Raw genomic sequence first — 20,201 nt, 5'->3', positions numbered from 1 at the left:
TAATTTTTTTCTTTTTTATTTGTGCTGCTTATTTCTCTCTGGGAGTTTTGCAATGGCCTTGGCTTTATAACTTTACTAGAGTATTTTTTTTCCCCAATGAAAATGAGATACTTTATGGGAGGACAAAACATATAAGAAGCGAGATAATATTATTTTATTAAAGAGATGAAAGAAAAAATACGCACTAAGGGCCTATTCTGATTCACTGAACTAAGCTGAGCTGAACTGAAATTATTAGAACTAAGCTGAGTTGAACTTAACCGAATATAGCTGAAATGAATTGTTATAAAAGAAGGAAATTAAGAATTAAACTAATTAGAGCTGAACTGAATTAAACTAAAATTAAGCTGAAGAAAACATGCCCTAAGTATCGTTTAGATCAAGTAAATTCAATTTGAGTTATAATTCAAATAATGAGGCCAATGAGGTTTTGACCTATTAGTTAAGACTAAAGGACATGTATACAATAGGTTACATGTCCAAATCCCTCGACCCTATTTGTAATTTGTATTGTCTTTATGACTCATTCGACTTTATTTTAATTTTATGATAAATCAATTAATAGTAGAAATGTGAAATTTCAAGCTACATAAATTTGGATAAGAAATCTTCATTCAATCAAAATCAGTATTTCTTATTTCAAGTACAATTCAAATCTATTCAAATAATTTGGTGCAAGCCATTTTTCATAAATCTACAATTTACTTTAACTTTTTTACCTTACTCAAAAACTAACTTTCTTATACTATTCCAATAACCTTAGGAGAAAATGAGGGTAAAAAAGAAAATACTTGGTATTTTCTTGTTAAGAGTATCCTTTGTGAATGAACGTATCGCAATGACAACGGGGCTAGATATGGGGATGGGGTGTTTCGACACAATTGAGTTGGGGTTACAGTCAAAGGTGCATTGAGCTGATTACTGATGCCTTTGTTCAGCTCACTTTTAACAGTAAGCTTATGTCCTATGGTGGTCCTCTTGTACTGCAAGTATAGACAAAATCCAATGTTCCTTAAGAATACTACACAATCATCCTCACTACCAAATTCTTGGATCTTTAAATACTGATTATTGGGGTCAAGTCATAATCAACTATCATGAACCCAATAAAGTACGGAATAGGGTTTTTGCAAAATCACTCTTGCGCACATTCGCATTCCATGGATAAGAGGCTTGCCTACTGATTTTTAAGAGTGCTAAGTTTGTAATAAAAGAAATTGTTCAGGTGCCATGTATGGCACATTTGGTGTTGGACTAAGGATAGTTTAATTCTAGTTTTAAGCAAGTCGTGGATCTTTTCGTTTTTTCCCCTTAGGCTAACTATAAGGAATGTGTCCACTATGATGCTATTATCGAATAATTGTGAAACTTTTTTAAACCTTTTTAAAAAAGAATTAAAAAAAAAAAAGGTGTGATAAAGGAAATACAAAGTATATGCTAAATCTATGCAAATGATTGGTTGATAATTTTAAGTTTAAACATTTCCTAGAAGGTATGTTATGATTTAAGCTAACAATCACTATAGTATTGATTTCTACACCATTCTAGGAAATGAAACATACTACCTCTGGTCCAAATTACTCGCAACTTTGGGGTATTATTTGTGAGATATAAAATATTCCAAAGTTGTAAATAATTTGGAGCGGAGGTAATATATAAAGTTCCCATTGACAGTGGACACCCTACAGTCACAGTTCCGTCATCTAAAAAATCAAAATGCAAGAATCCCAAACAGTTACATTAATGGTAGGGAAACTGGGTAAATCTTGAAAGTGATTCTTAGAAGCCTTCATACCTCACATCAATGAAAAAAAAATTCCCATAACTGAATCTAGTTTCTAGTCGACGTAAACCACGTAGTCACACTTGAATTTCAAATCCAAATGACATTACAGTGATGAACCAAGAAAGTATACAAACATAACATTCCACAAGTAAACTGAATGGTATCAAAACTTAGAATGATCGTAAAAATGAATTGATGGGTGTCGCAACATCTACAGGAATTGGCAACATCGTAGACTGACAAAAGGACCTTTCCTTTTTGAAGGTCAGACCAAGCCAACATTGCCCCTTAATCTAAAACCATTTTGGGGGTACTATTCAATTATAAAATAAAGGCTGAAATATAACTGAGAAGATGAACTTCAGCACAGAAGCGTGCCCTTTTGATACCTTTGCAGTTTGCAACTGTAAAACGTCATCATCTCCTACTCCACACAAAGTTAAGCCTCACTTGATGACAACCAGTATCAACAAAAATAGTTACGGAAAACTATTTACTTGTAACTCATCATACGGACACACAATTTAAGGAAGAAATTATAAGGGGCAAATGAATTATTTAAAATAGCTTTACCACCGATTACCCTCTCTAATCTCCTTAACTAGCTACCCATGATATGTTACTCAAACGCTTCATTTTACATCAAGTATCATTATTATACATTCTGACACTCTAACATGGATGGGACACTTGGCACTTTATTTTAGGTCAAAAACATGGAAAAACTTCACAAAATACCCATGTTAGACACTTGGACACTTACCGGTGTTGGACATGAATACCTTAGCCCGAATACATAGATCCCATGTAATGAGTTGTATGTAACTAAAAAGAAATAATGAAATACATTTTAATGCCAAAAAATGCTTCTCTTTTATACATAAAAAATGTTGAAAAAATATCGAAGAGGGGGACCTTAATAAGTTGGGACTCCTGCAACAATTCAGAGGAAGAAAACCCTTTATTCCCTTTGCCTATACTGAGGAAAAGTTTAAATCATATTTCATTTTCATGAATGTGGTTGATCTCTTCAACAAGCCATCAGCCATGCAAATAGCTAGCTAACCAATAATTTCTCTACTTTACCGCCCTTTCCCCTGTTGTTTCCTCCCATTTACTTTGAAATAACTTGGACTTGAGAAGATTCCCACTACATTTGTTTGGGGGAGAAACAGAATGTTATTAGCTAAATTAACACAGATCAATATTACTGAGTGGATGCAAGGATCAAGCCTAATCTAAAGTGTTATGTCATACTTGATTGTCCGAAAACGAAGAATCGGGAGAGTAATATTCTGGGTTAAAATTCGGAATGAATAACACCATACTGCATGATCATAATGGAGTATTCAAGTGTAACCCAGAAGGAAGGGCAGAGTAATGAATATAATCCACATTTATGATAAAACAACTAAGTGAAAAACTATGATCTACTAATTACCAATGATAAAACTACTAGTCCTACATAAAGTTGTGGCTGTAAAGGTGAAGAGAGAAAAATCCTAGCAAAGGTGGACAACAAACAGTCCACCTTAGAAAGTAAGATTTGAAAAGCTTGAGTTTGATCTTAAGTTTTAAAGATGGAACTCCCAGATGTCATCCGTGATACGTACTTTTCTTAAAGTGTTTGGGGGTGAAGCTGCCACATATATAACCCCCCCTCCTCCTCTCTTTTTATGCAATGGGTCAATTAATTGGTGTACCTATAATAGCTATACTTCAGAAAATGAGTCTTATTAAGAAGGGCAATAACTAAAAGTGCAAAGTAATAAACCAACAAGAATTTTGTTCACCTTTTTATTATTAATTTTCCTGATCTTAATCATATTCTCCTCCATCTTCCACAATGATTTAGATCCGTACTCTAAAATGACGCTATCAAAACAAGTACTAAGATATGTTATAGGTCAAACTAATGAGAATATCTTAAAAGGGAAACTGTTTACACTTGGAAGTTTGAACATATGTAATTAGATTTAGCTAAACAAGAATTTTGTTACTATTTCAACAAACTACTGAACAATTTAATGAAAATTCCAGATCCATGATTGCTATTAAGTTCTATATTTAAAAGTCTATCCCACACTCCACCATAGTAAACCAAAACATTCAAAATCACTCTTCAAACATTGAATTCACTGAAATGATGAAACCAAAGGGCTTAAATCAAAGCTTAAAGTCGCATGCGAGAAAGATTCCATTACCTTGTCAGGATTTCATAGAGAAATGATCATGTTGTGATTGTAGGCAAAGCATGCGTCAATTTTATTCACCCTGCCAAAAATAAGAAATTTAAGAGCCTCCTCAATGCTAAAAAATTACATCTGAGGTGGTCTGAAATCATTTCATACATTACAGAAGTTCAAACGTCTTCTTCACAATAACTAACAAGAATTTCAAGTTCCATAACACTTTACAACAACAAATGCAAGATGATTTGGTCATTCAATAATCATCAGAATGAATGGACAAGGGAATAAATTATGACATAGACAAATGCAATTAATGTTGCTTCAAAGAGAATAATCCTTCTGCAGGTTAAAAATTTACAGCCCTAAATCAATCTACAGGAAATTAGATAGCTACCTATCTAGGAAGCTTCATGTGGTTTGGTCGAGACTAGAGAGTAGATGTACAGTAAAACTGCAACATTCTTCAGTAAAGAACTTTGTCAATTGAACTTATACATGGATAGCAGAATCCTCAAATAAGATAGAATTCCTCTGCAGATGCTTCCTCAACACCAGAGCAAGTAGAGCAACCACAACAAGAATACAATGCTTATGGCAGAGTCAAATGCAATCTCACTGCTTCGCGACCCTCATCTGTTTGATTGTAAGCCACTACCACCATAGTATTGCTTGGTTGTTTCGCGGGAGAATTCAGCAAATGTCTTCCCATCCTTTAGCCGTGCAGAGAGTGGGGGGATGATTCTGTGAATCTCTTGTGTAAGTTTCTCAAGCTCTCCTTCGCCTTGAGGTTGAGGCCTCTCCCCATGATTCCCCTTCTGATTATTTAATGTTAGCTGCTCCACTGGATAATCTGAAATATCAAAAACCTTATTCCACGCAGGATGCAAAAAAACAACAAAAGTTTCCCTGCTCAAGTTTTCTAGCTCTACTGGCCGTGATACTGAGTGAAGAGTTGCCTGGAGCTTATGTCTTGACAAAATATCAGCTGATTCCCCCACCTGAAGAATGAAACTCTCAGGAGGAGCCTTTATAGCACAAATACTGTTCTTTTTTGGATGAAAAATCTGCAAATAAGTATTCCCACTGGGTGACGAGCATTCTAACCCACTGAATTTCTTGCAATCATCGTCCCCTTTTTCTGTGTGGCAGCGTTTTAGTTTGATGAACTTTGGACTAGTAAGAACAGTGAAGGTACCATAGTCATAGTGCCACTGTTGCCAAAGATCAGAGTGTTTCTTGCATGCCCTTCTATCACCATCTCTATGCATTTCCTCACTCCTACACAACCTCTTTTCATCCTTGAAATGAAAGCTCTTTGGTACAGATTTTTGTTGTCCTTTCATAGACCCCTGTCTTCTCCCAGATTCTTTGATTATACAAGTATCCAGAAAAGAGTGATAGTGAATGAGACGACCCTTTGCTGTCCCTGACTCTAACAAGCTATTCTCCAATGTCTTCCCACCAATTGCCTTATCACAAATCCGTGCTACACGAAGTCCCAGGTCCATCATACATAACCCAAGTTCCCTAAAGCTACAACCAAGATCCTTGAAGTGATCATTCATTGATTTGACATACTCATCAGCATCAATATTTTCTTCACCCACATTGTGCTTCTCGAGGCCCTCAGAACATACATGGCTCAACTTACTCATATCCAATTTATGCCCATATTTCAGCTGCATAGCAAATGATGAGACACATCTATCCAAATTCTTCAATGGAACATCGCTCCCTAAGCCATGATCCTGCCATTTCTCTTTAATTACAAGTCAACAGTACAGTATGGGAGACAGGTATGAAAAACATCTAGAAGACAACTGCTGAAAAGATCAAGGCAATTATTAAGTACATGTTATAGTGTTGTATACAAGGAACGGTAAACTGTCATGGAGAGTGGACAAAATAATACATTCTAATGGGTTTATATCCAAAAATACAATATCCTTATTTATTCAATAAAATTCTAATATCACTCCAAATTTCTCCGGTATATGGGATGTGCCACTGCCTATCATCCCTCAAGGCTCAGGTTGTACAAGACACTCCTAAGTATGTTTTTCCAAAATTAACAAATGAAGAAACTCACTAAAAAAATCTCATAAAGAAGCCATTAAGCAATATATAAAGCAGTATGACTTAATGAGTAAAGGGTTTGCAAAAATTGCAATATTTTCGCATGTCATTGCGAGGAGCTCCCATATATCTCAAATTCTCAACCAAAGTAATGTTTAACAGTGCATCATAGCACACCAATTCCAACCTCGTTAAGAACAACTGACTAATAGATATCTCATATCTTTTGCCATTTTGGGCACCATCATGCCATTTCCTTAGCATTGTTCATTCAACACTAGACAAACATCTTTGACACCTACTATCAGAATTTCTCCATATATTTCAACATGACCAATCAAAATTCCTGAAGAAATAAATTAATCAATAGCTAAAATTTCACTGACTGAATGACATACTATCAATTTTATCAATCAAAATTATCCTATAACTTAATTTCCAGATTAAATCAATCAACATCTTAAATTCCAATGCCATAACTATCAATCTTACCAATCAACAATTCCCCATTCCCCATAACATCAATACCTATCAACATTTCTCCATAAATATGAAGTTATCCAAGGTCAATTATCACTTAATTCCTGCCATCTCTAACAGCTTGAATTTTGAATTTCATCAATATTTCTCGAGTATCCTCAACCACACGATTCGCGAAAATTCATCATTTTCATCAACAATCATGACAGTTTAAACACTCCAAAAAAGAACAATTATGATCTTCCAAATTAAAAACCTTTTTACCAATTAAATGATTGAAAACATTCACTATTTACAATTTATCACAATCAATCAATCAGAACAAGTCTCATCATTCCTAATTCACACTAATTTCAGCAAAATTGCAAATAAATGAAAACAACTTTTAAAATTAATAAATAAGACCTTGAGAATGCGATTGCGATGACGATGATGAAGGAGGGAGAGATCTCGTGCGCGAGGGAGCAGGTAATTGCGGAGTTCCGCAACATTTGGAACTCCAGTAATGGTGAGAAGACCTGGACCAGTGGGCCCTAGGGCTTCCATTACTGCTCTCGTGACTGATTCCAACTGCTCGATTTCAATCGATGATGAAGATGAAGATGATGATGAAAGTTTGAGAAGATCAGAGTAATGGAGTTGGTAGGGTTCTAGAATTTCTATCTTCTTATCCTCCATTGAAGTCTCTGCAAATTCTTCTTTCTCTCTCCTAAAGTTGACGCTTTCAGAAATTTGAATTTTAGGGTTCTTAAGAAGATTCTAAGTCAATTAAGCATTTCCCGCTATAAGTTAAAGCTTTCCCGTCAAAAGAAAAAATAAAGGGTAAATTTTAGGGTTCTTTATACGTAGTAGATTTTTGAATGGTGTGATTATTAGAAATTTAATTACTAGAGAATGTGATCGGCCACTCGTGTTTTAAAATATAATCTAATTGTTAAATTAGTTTTTATGTCATGGTAATTAAATTGTTCATAAATTTACTCATTGATTGTTATGTATGATTAATGACTACAGAGTAAAAGAGTGATTATAAGGTGTTTCCGTCATGTGTGTAGTTGTAGACATGTAGGAGTACTTAGCATACAATAGCTTAGCGTTTACTATATCGTATTAGTATTTCCTCAACCATGACGACCAACCTAGCATACTCAGTATGATTTAGAAGAAACGGTGCCCTATCTTGTGCTTTAGTATCAAGTTTATGCAAAAAATTTACATGCAAAATCCAAACAATTGTATTACATTTGAGATTGAGAGACATGTAAAACTCGCATAATCTACATTCCACTCTTCCAGAAACCTCTTTCCATTCTAGAAGCATCTCTTTCTCAAGGAGACGAGGAAGAAAAAACTGATACTAACATACCATTACGGCATTACTCTCCGGAAAATTCACATCTTAGAACCCATATCCTTAAGAGAACTAACTTGTTAGAATCACATTACTACATTATACAAGTGCATGTAGCACCGTTTGCTTGCACCTGCAATGGTTATCTCGGGGATTAACAAAATTAGAAACGGCTGCAACTCTAAACTACAGCTTCAAGCCTCCTTAACAAATCAAAAATCCCATCCAAGGATTTTGATCCTAGGGCCTAGATTCACTAGTTCACACAATTTTAAACTAACATTGCTAGCCAATATACAAGGGACTAGTTGTGGAAGAAAGTTAGTACCATAGCTAGGTTCCAGTCTCTTTGATGCTTTTAGCTAACCATATAGCAGTTTCTCTTGGAGATACTTTTTCAGGACCGAACGGCTTCAGGAGTACACTAAGCTCATCATGTCTTCCCTGCTGTAAAAGTCGGGCACTAAACTCAAGCAAACCTTCTAATGCTTCAGCACGTTGTTGATATGAGGTGGTATCAAACCGCCGTTGCCTAGAGTCTGATGATGATTTGCTGGATAAACCACTGACTTGATTATGCTCTGAAATTTCATTGGCCATACTTGGCTTGTCCAAGGCTCTGTCTATGATCTGGACTGTACACTTGTCCTTCATCATTGAGCGATCAGCGGCCTTTGGGGAGGTGGAAGAGCACTGAGCAGAAGTTGATGAGGTTCTATTTACAGGGTAAAGTGGGCTCTCAGAAGATGCTAATGGGAACTCGGCCATCTTGTCAATACGTGGGGCATTGACAGATACATCAGGAGACTCAACACCGTGAAGAAATCCTGTCTTGGATTTATATTGAGTCTCATAGTCTGCTGCCTTGTTGCTTGAGACTGAAAGCGGCAGGGAAACTCTACGTGTTGATCTCGAATAATTGGTCGTCGGAGTATGCGACATGGGAAGCTGCACATTTAAGAATTCAAAGCTTAGAGTTTAATGGTGCCAAATACATACTAGCAAGAGAAACACGTACTAACACGGCCCATCAGAAAGATTTTATCAGGGGGAAATGATATCAATGTACAACCCCCTAGTTCTTTCATCCCAATTCTAAAGGACAACCATTGATCGGTTGAATTTTTCTATAACTTCAATTGAATTGAAATTCCACAAGCATCTTTCTCCATGCAAGTTTTTCAGCTCACTTTATATTTAAAATTTTAGAATTACGTATCTTTGTATGGGCAACATAAAATTCACTTGAGAAATTTTAGATAAGTGGTCTATTGTTATGGCATGTCCCAAAACAAAGATGTGGCCTATTAAACTGAATAGTAATGGCTTAAATGAACTTACAGATGAACGACTGGATGCATTTGTGGACATCTTAGAGGGTGTTGACAACCTCCTGAAGGCAGAAGAACCTTTTGAAGGCGTTGAGAACCTAGGGGTTTTTGCCACAGTAGAAGCTTTGCCAACTATTGGCTTATCAACACCTATCTCCTTGTGTGAGCTACCAATGGACATTTCCTCCAGCTTTCGATTCATATAAGTAGAAAATTCCTGTTGCTGTCTGATAGAATACGGGGAGTCTGGTTCAGCTCCAGAAATGCTGGGATTCTGGGTTCGGTCATTACTGTATGACAATCTTCTGTTCTGTCTGTCAACACGCTTTGGAATCTCTTCCGCTTCGAGAAATCTGGTTTTCCTTGGATTGTCATAATAGGATGTTGGTAAGGTGTTTCTTCTGAGGCTCCCAAACTTTAGATTTATTTTGAAAACGTATGGCTGAAGATGAGGATGCCTGAGCAGTTCAGTAGCCTGAAACAGTGAAGCCAAACCATATCCACATCAAATAATTATAGCCAATGTGCTGATAGGGGGGAAAAAAAGCTGTAATCAGAGTATTGATTGAAATTCAGATGCAAGGACATAAATTGTTTCAACTTGTAATTTAAATGATTGCAAGACCTATGTAGCTAAAATAATTTCACAGTTTTACATATAAAAATTCATTTTCGCTGATGAAGTGATATTTATTGAATAAAGTATAGAACCTGAATTTTTTTTTTTTTTTTTTTTTTTTTTCTCAATTCACTAACATATTTCTGAAATGAAGTTACTGATTTTAATCAACTTTATTTTCACCTAAAGCTTACTGAGCCATAGTGAGAAGTACTCCCTCCGTTTGTAAATACTTGCTCCATTTCTCTTGGACACGCATGTCGATGCTAATCTTTGATCACTAGTATCTTTAATTATCAATAAGTATAAATTCCAACAATTGAAAATTAATAATCTATTCATTGAGATGATTCCAACAAGTACCCACAAGACTATATTTTTTCTTATGTATAAATCACAAACATTAGTCAAAGTAGGACAAATGAATAGTGCAAAAAATAGAAATGGAGCAAGTATTTAAAAACGGAGGGAGTATATTATTAGAGCAAAGTGGCATGCAGCATTGTAAGTATGAAACTAAAAAAGAAGAGAATTCATACACTGGGCCGAAGTTCAGGGTTTTTCCTCAGCATCGTCTTAACAAGACCCCTACTGCAAAATGAGATGATACAGTGAAATGAGAAAAACCATAGCTAAATATACCTTACACAGCCAAAAACAAAAATTAAAAAAAAAAAGGAACAAAGGCAAGCCCTTAAGCAAATATTTCCTACTGTACAAGTGTGCAACTCATAACACACATGAAAGTTTTCACATACTGCAAAAAAAGCACTTACAATCGACCAGAATACATAGTCGGAAGCGGGGAAACAATCGACCTATTTATTTTGTTAATCAGTGCTTGCATGTCCTGCACAACAAGTTTAAAACAAATTTACTCAAAAATATTAAGTGCAGAACCACAAATGCAAGAGAACAAATACACAAATGGAAAAAACTTCATAAAAATGTCTAGGTGAGATAACACCTAAAGAAGGTTTTATATATTTATAACATAGACTCTAAATGAATCTTTCAGAGGCGCAAATATGATGCCATCCAAAACTACATAAATCAGTGCTGGAAAATGGATACAAGCAACTTACAAAGGCCTTAAATGCGGGTCTCAAAGCAGCCATTTCATAGATACAGCAGCCTGAAAATGACACATGACAAATTGCGATCACCCAACAAATAGGAGGGAATAGAAAAATCGAAGTGTCAGGTAGGCTTTAACAGATTAACAGACCTAATGACCAGATGTCAGACTTTGAGCCATAAGGTATATCAGCGAGAAGCTCAGGACACATATAGCTAGGAGTTCCAACCACCTAAAATTGAAACAGGTAAACCAAGGAGTCAGACACATTTAAAACATTAAATTCTCGAGTTAACCAATCGATAAAAAAACTACTTACAGACGAAGCAAGATCATCTGAAGTTAACAGTTTAGCTAGACCAAAATCACCTGCGTGCATCAGTTTAAATGTTAATATATATAGCATTAATACATGTTATAATACAAGAGTTGATTTAGACACAATCTTACCAAGACGAATGTCTTGCTCTTTCGTCAAAAATATATTTGACAACTGTGGCAAGAAAAGAACAAGGATCATGTGAGAAGACCTATAATTATGACAGACACATGGCTTAGATCTAGGCAAAAAAAAAAAAAAAAGCCTGCCTCACCTTAACATCTCGATGCAGAATATGGTGCATATGCAAGTAATCAAGCGCCATTAGAAGCTGAACCAGCCACTTGCAAAGTTTCTACAAGAGCTCAATATTTTAAGATAAAATAAGTAGCCACATAAATAAGATCAAGTCTGGAAAATTTTAAGTGATGATCAAAGCAGAAGAAACTTAAACTGTAGCTAACTACTTAGTACTTACCTCTTCAGAGAAATGAGTGCAGTTAGCTTTCTTAAGGGCACCTGCCCTACAAGCACAGCAAGACAAAAACCACAGATTACAAACTGAACGCCAACAGGCAAACAATTTAACAGCAGTGCAGCACAGGCACGTATAAAAGAAAAGCAGGATAACTTACATGTCACCTCCTTCACAATAACCAATAATAATGCAGACATAGCAACCCTGTGATCAAGCATAGAAAAATTATCAGAATTACTACGAGTATACACAACATGAACAACTATAGCACAAAACCCTGTGATAAGAAAGACGGAGCTGGCTTTCTCTCACATTATACAGTAAGGTGGCACTTCTGCACTAAATGTACTTATCATGCCACGTTAGCACTTCAATAACAATTAAGTTTTCAGTGCCAAAATGCAGATGGTAGTTACAAGTTACAATCCCAGAAGCAAATTAGAATAGAATTTCAAGAAATAGTCAGACAATGTTCTAGCCAATTCAACAGCCATTATCCAATGGATACCATAGAGAATTGAGAGAATTATAAATACAATATGGTTTAGGCATGAAAATGATTGATATACTTAAGAGACCTTTTATAAAGCTATCAAAAAGGGAACTACTTACCCTCTCCACCCATGAATCTTTATACTCCACGATGAATGGATTCCTTATTTTAGAAATCAGCTCCATCTGCATATCATAAGACACATAACATACTAGTCATTAGGGAGAAAGTGAATAGCCTGTTTTCAGGAACAATCAAGGGGATTATACAATACTCCAAATTTTATTGAAAAAGAAGCCACTTGTCCCATTCACTCAATGAAGCCATGGAATATTGTCAATAGCCGCACTTCATAATCCATACGTAATGAAAATAGACTAACATCTTTATACTGCACAATCAATCAATCAATCAATCAAAGCCTTAATCCCAAAAGTGGGGTCGGCTAACATGAACCAAATTTGATTATTCCGTGTAGTCATCAACATAAATCTTTCTCCTCCATCCCTTACGATCCAAAACTTCATCCTCACGTAAATCCATGCACTTCATATCCTTCCTCACTCCTTCCAACCAAGTCATCTTTGGTCTCCCTCTTCCTCGTTTAATCCCTCCATGGTCCCACTCTTCCACTCTTCGCACCGGTGCACCCTCGGGTCTCCGTCTTACATGTCCAAACCAACGCAGACGATTTTCCCTTAATTTATCTACAATGCCCGCCACACCTACTTTCTTGCGAATAACCTCATTTCTGATTCTATCTCTTAAAGTGTTTCCACACATCCACCTTAACATGCGCATTTCCGTAACCTCCATCTTTTTAATATGCTCTTTCTTAGAAGCCCAACATTCTGTACCATAGAGCAACACTGGTCTTATGGCAGTCCTGTAGAATTTTCCCTTCAACTTTAAGGGAATGCTGCGGTCGCATAGCACTCCCGTGGCCGCTCTCCATTTAAGCCACCCTGACTTAATCCTGTGGGTCACGTCTTGATCAATGTCACCATTCTTCTGGATGATCGACCCTAGGTACTTAAAACATTCACTCATGGTCAAATCCTTTCCATCCAAACTCACCACTTCATTGCTTGTCCCCCTCTGAGTGCCAAAACGACATACCAAATATTCAGTCTTACTCCGACTTAGCTTAAACCCTCTAGATTCCAACCTTTGCCTCCATTGCTCCAACTTGACATTAACCCCATCCTTAGTCTCATCCACCAAAACGATATCATCTGCGAACAGCATACACCATGGACCCTCATCTTGAATTGGTCTAGTTAATTCGTCTAGAACCGTTGCAAAAAGAAAAGGGCTTAATGCAGACCCTTGATGCAATCCGATTGTAATAGGGAAATCTTTTGTCAACCCTCCGCATGTCCTCACATTTGTTGACACATCCCGATACATATCCTTAACTAGGTCTACATACCTTCGTGGGATACCTTTCTTCAACATTGCCCACCAAAGTATCTCTCTTGGCACCTTGTCATATGCCTTCTCTAAATCAATAAAGACCATATGAAGATCTTTCTTCTTTACCCTATAAAACTCCATCATTTGTCTTATCAAATGGATTGCCTCCATAGTAGATCTCCCAGGCATAAAACCAAATTGGTTATCTGAAATGCTTGTGCATGCCCTCAACCTTTGTTCAATCACCCTTTCCCACAACTTCATAGTATGGCTCATAAGCTTAATTCCTCGATAGTTAGAACAATCTTGAGCGTCTCCTTTGTTTTTATAAACCGGGACCAAGGTGCTCTTCCTCCAATCTTGTGGGATCCTTGTAGCCGTCCATATCTTGTTGAAAAGGTTTGTTAACCAATCAATACCAATCTTACCCAAACACCTCCACACCTCTATCGGTACCCCATCAGGGCCAACCGCCTTCTTAGGTTTCATCTTCCTCAGTGCAATCTCCACCTCTACTCTCCTAATCCTTCGCACATACTCCATGTTGATTTCTTCATCACTCATAGAGGTATCTCCTATCACAACTCCATTACTTCCATTAAATAATTCATCGAAGTACCCCTTCCACCTGTCCTTGATGCCCTCCTCTTGCACTAGGACCATTTGGTTCTTATCTTTGACACACTTCACCATGCCAATATCCTTCCTTGCCTCTTGTCTTCTCTTTGCCATCTTATAAATGATCCTTTCTCCCTCCTTGGAATCAAGCTTTTCATAAACCTCCTGATATGCCTTTTCTTTTGCTTGGCGAACAGCTGCCTTTGCCTTACTCTTAGCCTCCTTATACGCTGCAAAGGTTTCATCACTCCTACATTTTCCTAAGGCTTGATAGCATTCCCTTTTTTGCTTAATTACTGCTTTCACCTCTTCAGTCCACCACGAAGTATCTCTCTGTACCGAAGTTCTTCCCCTTACTTCCCCTAAGACCTCTTTGGCCACTCTTAGGAAACAGTTCTTCATTCGTAACCAGGTCATGTCCGGATCCACCTCTCCATCCCAATCCGCTTCTTCAATTACCTTTTCTGTAAAAACCTTAGCTTTTGCATCCCTTAGGGTCCACCATCTTATCCTTGGTTCTTCTTGTCTAACTTTTTTCTTCGCCTTCTCTTTCAGACGAATAGTCATTACCAATAGCCGGTGTTGGGTGACCACACTCTCCCCTGGGATAACCTTACAGTTTATGCAACTTTGGCTATCTATGCTCCTTGTGAGCAGGAAGTCTATTTGAGTTGCATTTGCTCCATTCCGAAAAGTTATCAAGTGTGAATCCCTCTTCTTAAACCAAGTATTAGCCAAAATTAAATCATATGATTGGGCAAAATCCATAATAGCTTCACCACCGGCGTCCCTCTGCCCATACCCAAAGCCTCCATGGACACTCTCATAGCCATCTCGGCTCGCCCCAACGTGCCCATTTAGATCCCCTCCAATATATAACTTCTCTGAGTGGTGGACACCCTGCACCACCTCGTCTAGGTCCTCCCAAAATTGTCGTTTCTCTTCTGCATCTAAACCCACTTGGGGAGCATAAGCACTGATAACATTCACAATCTCCTTGCCACATAGCAACTTCAGCCTTATCAACCTATCGTTCTTCCGATAGACCTCGATCACCTCTTTTGCCAACCTCTCATCGAGAACCACACCAACTCCGTTCCTAGCTCCACCATTCCTTGTTCTGTGGCTCGTTTCTTGCCCAACATACCATACCTTATACCCCAAAACCAAGCCTCGAGCTCCTTCTCCTGTCCATCTTGTCTCTTGGAGGCACATGATGTTCACGCGTCGTCTTTTCATTACTTCTACCAATTCTGCTGATTTTCCCGTAAGAGACCCCACATTCCAAGAACCAATCCGCAAACTAAATTCTTTTCTCCCACGCTCCCTCCTGATCCCAACTCCAAGTCCTTGATTATTTGACACCACAATTGGGCAATATGGCGCGTCGCTTCTGGGCGACGACCTAGCAACCCTTACATACTTATCACTGCACCCGGGTCTGGGAAGTGCAGCGCGTCGCTCAGTAGGGAACGCCCCAATGGCACGCCCTTGCTCATTTGACACCACACTCGGGCAATGTGGCGCGTCGCTTCTGGGCGACGACCTAGCAACCCTTGCATACTTATCACTACACCCGGGTCTAGGAAGTGCAGCGCGTCGCTGAGTAGGGAACGCCCCCACGAAAATATCTGTTTGGCTCATGTCATGGGATGTGACGAAGTTTTATACTGGCTGTCACTGGCCTACCGTAACCCTCCTCCTTTATCCAGGCTTGGGACTGGCAGCGGGAAACCCACTGGCGGAGTTATCTTTATACTGCACCTATTCGTCATATTTTAACTCTGGCATGAAAGCTTTAAATTATGCCTGAATAATATATCTGATCAGTAGTCTGAAAAATGCACATCTAGAACTGACCTCTTGATGGGCAGACCTGCGAGTTCTGTCAGTCTGACGAGCAAGTCGGATCTTCTTCAGGACATACCTAGGAAGAGTATGGCCATAAGATTAAGATAATAGCCAAAATAGGCCATAGACCTTGCATCACTAGAAACTTAAAACTGAATATTCAAAGCACATAGTAAAGGAATGCACTCACTTCTTTTTCTCGAGTTTGTGTCGCACAAGAAGGGCTGAACCAAAGGCACCCTTGCCGATTTGTTCTAGTACCTCATACTGATCCATTTCTACCACCGGTAACTCTTAAGTTCAGACAACTTCAGGAACAAATTCTAATCCTACAATATAAAACAAGCCAACATAAATTACATTCCCTGGAATCATAAAGATGAAAAGTAAAGAGCAAGGCGGCAAGAATTCAAAAGGCAGTTGCACAGTTTCGGATTTGACTGTTATTAACAGCCTTTAAATCAAATAATCAATAACATTAGCATTCTATAAATGATTCCTATTGCATCTAAGCTTAGACCTGCAGCAACTATCACATACATGACACATATTACTAAACATTACTGGTAACAAAGAGGCCAGAACACTCCCAAACTTAATTACTAGAATTCTTAACACCAACAGTCAGCCTCGAACTTGTTTGACAAGCAGTTGCATGGATATAAATAAATAAAAATTATAGCATCCCTTGTCACAAGAGTTTTTAGCAGGTACTGTAGAAAGCTAAGTGAAATCTTTCATACCAACAAAGTGAAGTAAAAGAGAAACAATTTCTTAATTTCAGGCTCTTTAATAAGCCTCCCAGAAGTGCTAAAGTTCAAACTAAAACAGGATATGAAAGTGACTAATCCTCTTAATATACCACATTAATGCATAATACAAAGTTTCAATTAGTCATAAATCATAAACATTGGCTAAAACCCTAGCACAAAATTAGCTAACAAAAAAACTCACTAAAATCAATAAAATGTGCTTTCAACAATTGGGTTTCTACAACACATGCTAAACAAGCATTATTGAGTTATTCACCCACATAAAAATAAAAATAAAAAATCACCCTTTTCCATCTTACTAAGCAACTTAAACCCATCTTCTTCAATTAAAAGAAAGTAATAAATACAATTTTCCCTCAAATTTTGGGTTTCTATTACCAGAAATATACTCAAAGCCAAAATTAATAAAGTACCCATTAAACATTTTAACACAAGAAACAAAACCCAGACCCCAAAACCCCAAAAAAAAAAAAAAGGTTAAAAAATTCACTTAAACCCCAAAACTTCATAAACCCAGAAATTAACCAGGAAAACTAAACTGCATTGCATACAATTTTAGCAATAAAACCAAAAAAAAACCAAAACTTTAGAAAATAAAAAATAGGTAGAGAAGAGTACCTGAAAATGGAGCATTCTTGGCTAAAACAGATCTCTTAGTTCTCTTCTTTTTCCCGCTCTTCAACAAGTATAAATGAGAAAGAGATAAAATTGAACCAGAAAATTTATTTAAAATAAACAAAGTGACAAAAAAAAAGTTATAGAAATTAGAAATTCAAACTTCAAAAAAAAGAAAAAGAGGAGAAGTGAAAAAATGGGGGAGTCAAAAGAGAGAGTGGGGAAGAAGAGAAGAAGAGTATCCTGAAAAAGACAGGAGAAGAAGTAAAGCAATATATAATTAAAAAAAATAAAAATTAAAAATACTGTTGGAAAATGGGAAGATCCCCGTGCTTTGGAGGTTAACTAATCAATTTATGCCACGTGATTTGATTAATTGCTAAATTAATTTATTACTAATAGTAGTTAGTGTTTAATTGCTAATTAATGTTTTAAAGTATTTGGGAATTTATATATGAGCACTTTCAAGGAGGTTAGAGGATAATATAAAACTTAGGATAAAATTCCATGCTTTGTCGGTAGCTTAGCACTTGGAATGGTGGTGGGTAATGAGGAAATTTTAAGGTTTTTTAAGTTAAAAAGATACTTTTGTGTTAAGAAGTTAGGAAGATGGTATCTTTATGTTGTGATTTTGTATGTTTATGTGATGATATGATTGTATGTGTATGTAGTTGGCTTAATTTGACTAAGGAATAAGGATAGATGTTTGCACCTTGGAAAGTTGATTAACTGACTACATTTGATTGATTATTGATTAGTAGAAATAACTATATGATAGTTGGTCTTGGGTAAGGGTGGCGATTCAGGTTAGCAAGTTGGGTTCAGGTCATATGCTTAAAAATATCAAAAATGTTGCGTTCAGGTCAAGTTGGGTCCAGGTCAAATTGGGTTAATTTCGAATTATGCTTAAAAATATCAAAAACAATATAAAACTTTTTTTTTTTTTGAATAGCAAAAATATTTCATTAATTAAAAGTCATACGACATTTACAATAGAGATTCGACGTTAACAAATACATAAGATATTGAATCAAATAGAATTTTCCTTCATAAAAACTACGATCGTCGAGTAGATCTTGCACTGCGGAACATCTCCCGCTTATATCGCTGAAAATTACAGCCTTGTTGGAGAGACAATCTAACGATCCTTTGTAGTCGTGAGGATGTGTTTCCTTCTGATTCATCTGTTCGTATTCGAAAACTTGATAACTTTTTCACCAACGAAATAATTTCACGACAATCCATTAGATCTGCTACCATGGATTTAAAACTAAGAGATTTCTCCATCGAAAAAAGGAGATAAACCTTGTCTTTCGAAGGAGGTTGAAAAACCCTTGTCTTTCGAAGGAGATCGGAAACCCTTTCTTTCGAGGGAGAAAAGTTCCTCCCAAAAGGAGGAAGCATTAGTATAAACCTAAAAAAAACAATAAAGAAACAAGGATGGAGGCTTTCCACCGATTAAAATCGATGGAAGCCCCTTCAAAATTCAACAATGGAGGTTAGGGTTTTGGAGAGAGAAAGGAGGAAAAAAGAGGAGAGAGATATTTTAGTATATATGTTGACATCAAAACTTAAAACAGTATAAAACTTAATTAATATTATTACGAAATATGAAATTTGAGTCAAATCGAGTCAAATTTGTTGGATGTTCAATTTGGGTCAGGTTTGGGCTTCTCTCAATAACTTCAAATTAGGGTATGGAGTAGGGTCAAGGATAGAGATGGCAATGGATCGGATTCGGATCGGGTGGAGCTTCACCGCATCCATCCATTACTCTAATCGCTCCATCCACATCCATCCATCATCCGCTTCACCCATCATCCATATCCATCCGTCCATCATCTGCGGATGAAACGGGTGGAGCGGATGACTAATGGATGAGTATTAAAGTTGAAAAAAACTCACATAACTTTAATTTTCGGTTATTTGTACAATAGTTTTATTAATTTTATTAATTAAAAAGGAAACAATAACAATATATTGTTTGAAAAATTAATTTGCAACAAAAATACATATAATTTTCTTGCACATTTCAGATTTTATTATTAAAATTCTTAGATTAAAAAATTAATATATGTTAAACGGGTGGGTGGATGATTAGCGGGTGAAAAAAGTATCATCCATATCCGATCCGATCCATCATCCGCTTCATCCGTCACCCGCTTTTCATCCATTTAATTCGGGTTTTCATCCATTTATTTATTGCGGGTGGAGCGGGTTAGTGGATATCCACTTAATATTGACATCCCTAGTCAAGGATTGCTAGCCCTGATCTTGAATCTCGCCCATGTATGGTAGTTTTAAAAAGAGTCAACAATTATCCCTGTGCATGTAAAAATGAGTAATGAATTTTGTCAAATGAAAAATTGTACATATGTAGTATTTGTACGTTCTAAGAGCAATAATACATGAATGAAGATTTAACGACTATGGATATTTACCGGCCAAAATCTAAATTCAACAAACTTTATGTAATAGTGTGCATGGAGTTAGTTGGGGATAAACACGATTGAGCTAAAGTGATAAGGTTTAAGGTGTTATTTTTCTTCTTAGCTGGTACCAATTACGTCCTAGTACACACTTGCTCTTTTTTTTGGAAGAGAGGGTTTGTATGTTCTCTTCAATTTATTTTCAGTTCACTTTAATTCTTAATTTTCTTTTCTCATAAAATATTCCGTTCACTTCAATTCAGTCAATTAAAACAAACCCTAACTTAGAAAGAAAA

General features: G+C 36.8%; 2 protein-coding genes across 3 annotated transcripts; both read right to left on the bottom strand.

Moving 5' to 3' along the window:
* Positions 1-4,041: 4,041 nt before the first annotated feature.
* LOC145604062 (uncharacterized) lies at positions 4,042-7,327 on the bottom strand. Of its 2 annotated transcripts, XR_014104925.1 has the most exons (3): positions 6,940-7,327; positions 4,373-5,726; positions 4,042-4,060 (listed from the first exon to the last, which is right to left on the bottom strand). XR_014104925.1 is itself a non-coding variant. In XM_081660014.1 (2 exons), exons 1-2 carry the CDS (start codon positions 7,210-7,212, stop codon positions 4,608-4,610), a joined length of 1,392 nt encoding a protein of 463 aa, XP_081516140.1. In that variant the 5' UTR covers positions 7,213-7,327; the 3' UTR covers positions 4,232-4,607. The 2 variants fall into 2 exon arrangements, 1 of the variants encoding a protein (XP_081516140.1); XM_081660014.1 differs by lacking the exon at positions 4,042-4,060 and having other exon boundaries at positions 4,232-5,726.
* Positions 7,328-7,925: 598 nt separating this feature from the next.
* On the bottom strand, positions 7,926-17,986 carry LOC145604048 (serine/threonine-protein kinase Nek2-like). Its single transcript, XM_081660002.1, has 15 exons — positions 17,480-17,986; positions 16,279-16,417; positions 16,098-16,164; positions 12,323-12,388; positions 11,868-11,914; positions 11,711-11,756; positions 11,507-11,587; positions 11,364-11,406; positions 11,233-11,282; positions 11,064-11,145; positions 10,921-10,970; positions 10,612-10,685; positions 10,375-10,426; positions 9,227-9,691; positions 7,926-8,833 (listed from the first exon to the last, which is right to left on the bottom strand). Exons 2-15 carry the CDS (start codon positions 16,362-16,364, stop codon positions 8,219-8,221), a joined length of 1,824 nt encoding a protein of 607 aa, XP_081516128.1. The 5' UTR covers positions 16,365-16,417; positions 17,480-17,986; the 3' UTR covers positions 7,926-8,218.
* Positions 17,987-20,201: the final 2,215 nt, after the last annotated feature.

The sequence above is a fragment of the Chenopodium album genome, chromosome 2 (genome assembly GCF_948465745.1).
Source record: "Chenopodium album chromosome 2, dcCheAlbu1.1, whole genome shotgun sequence".
NCBI lineage: Eukaryota > Viridiplantae > Streptophyta > Magnoliopsida > Caryophyllales > Amaranthaceae > Chenopodium > Chenopodium album.
Note: the sequence above shows the minus strand (reverse complement) of the source record. Positions and strands in the feature narration are given on the sequence as shown.

Bases quoted from the DNA above. Each gene is read 5' to 3' on its own strand.
- LOC145604062 (XM_081660014.1), bottom strand. From the start codon at position 7,212: ATGGAGGATAAGAAGATAGAAATTCTAGAACCCTACCAACTCCATTAC. The intron at 5,727-6,939 runs GTCTTATTTATT...GAGAAATGGCAG, and splicing joins ATCGCAATCGCATTCTCAAG to GATCATGGCTTAGGGAGCGA.
- LOC145604048 (XM_081660002.1), bottom strand. From the start codon at position 16,364: ATGGATCAGTATGAGGTACTAGAACAAATCGGCAAGGGTGCCTTTGGT. The intron at 11,757-11,867 runs GTAAGTTATCCT...CTGTGCTTGTAG, and splicing joins TATTGTGAAGGAGGTGACAT to GGCAGGTGCCCTTAAGAAAG. The intron at 9,692-10,374 runs GTATGAATTCTC...TCACTGTTTCAG, and splicing joins ACCCTGAACTTCGGCCCAGT to GCTACTGAACTGCTCAGGCA.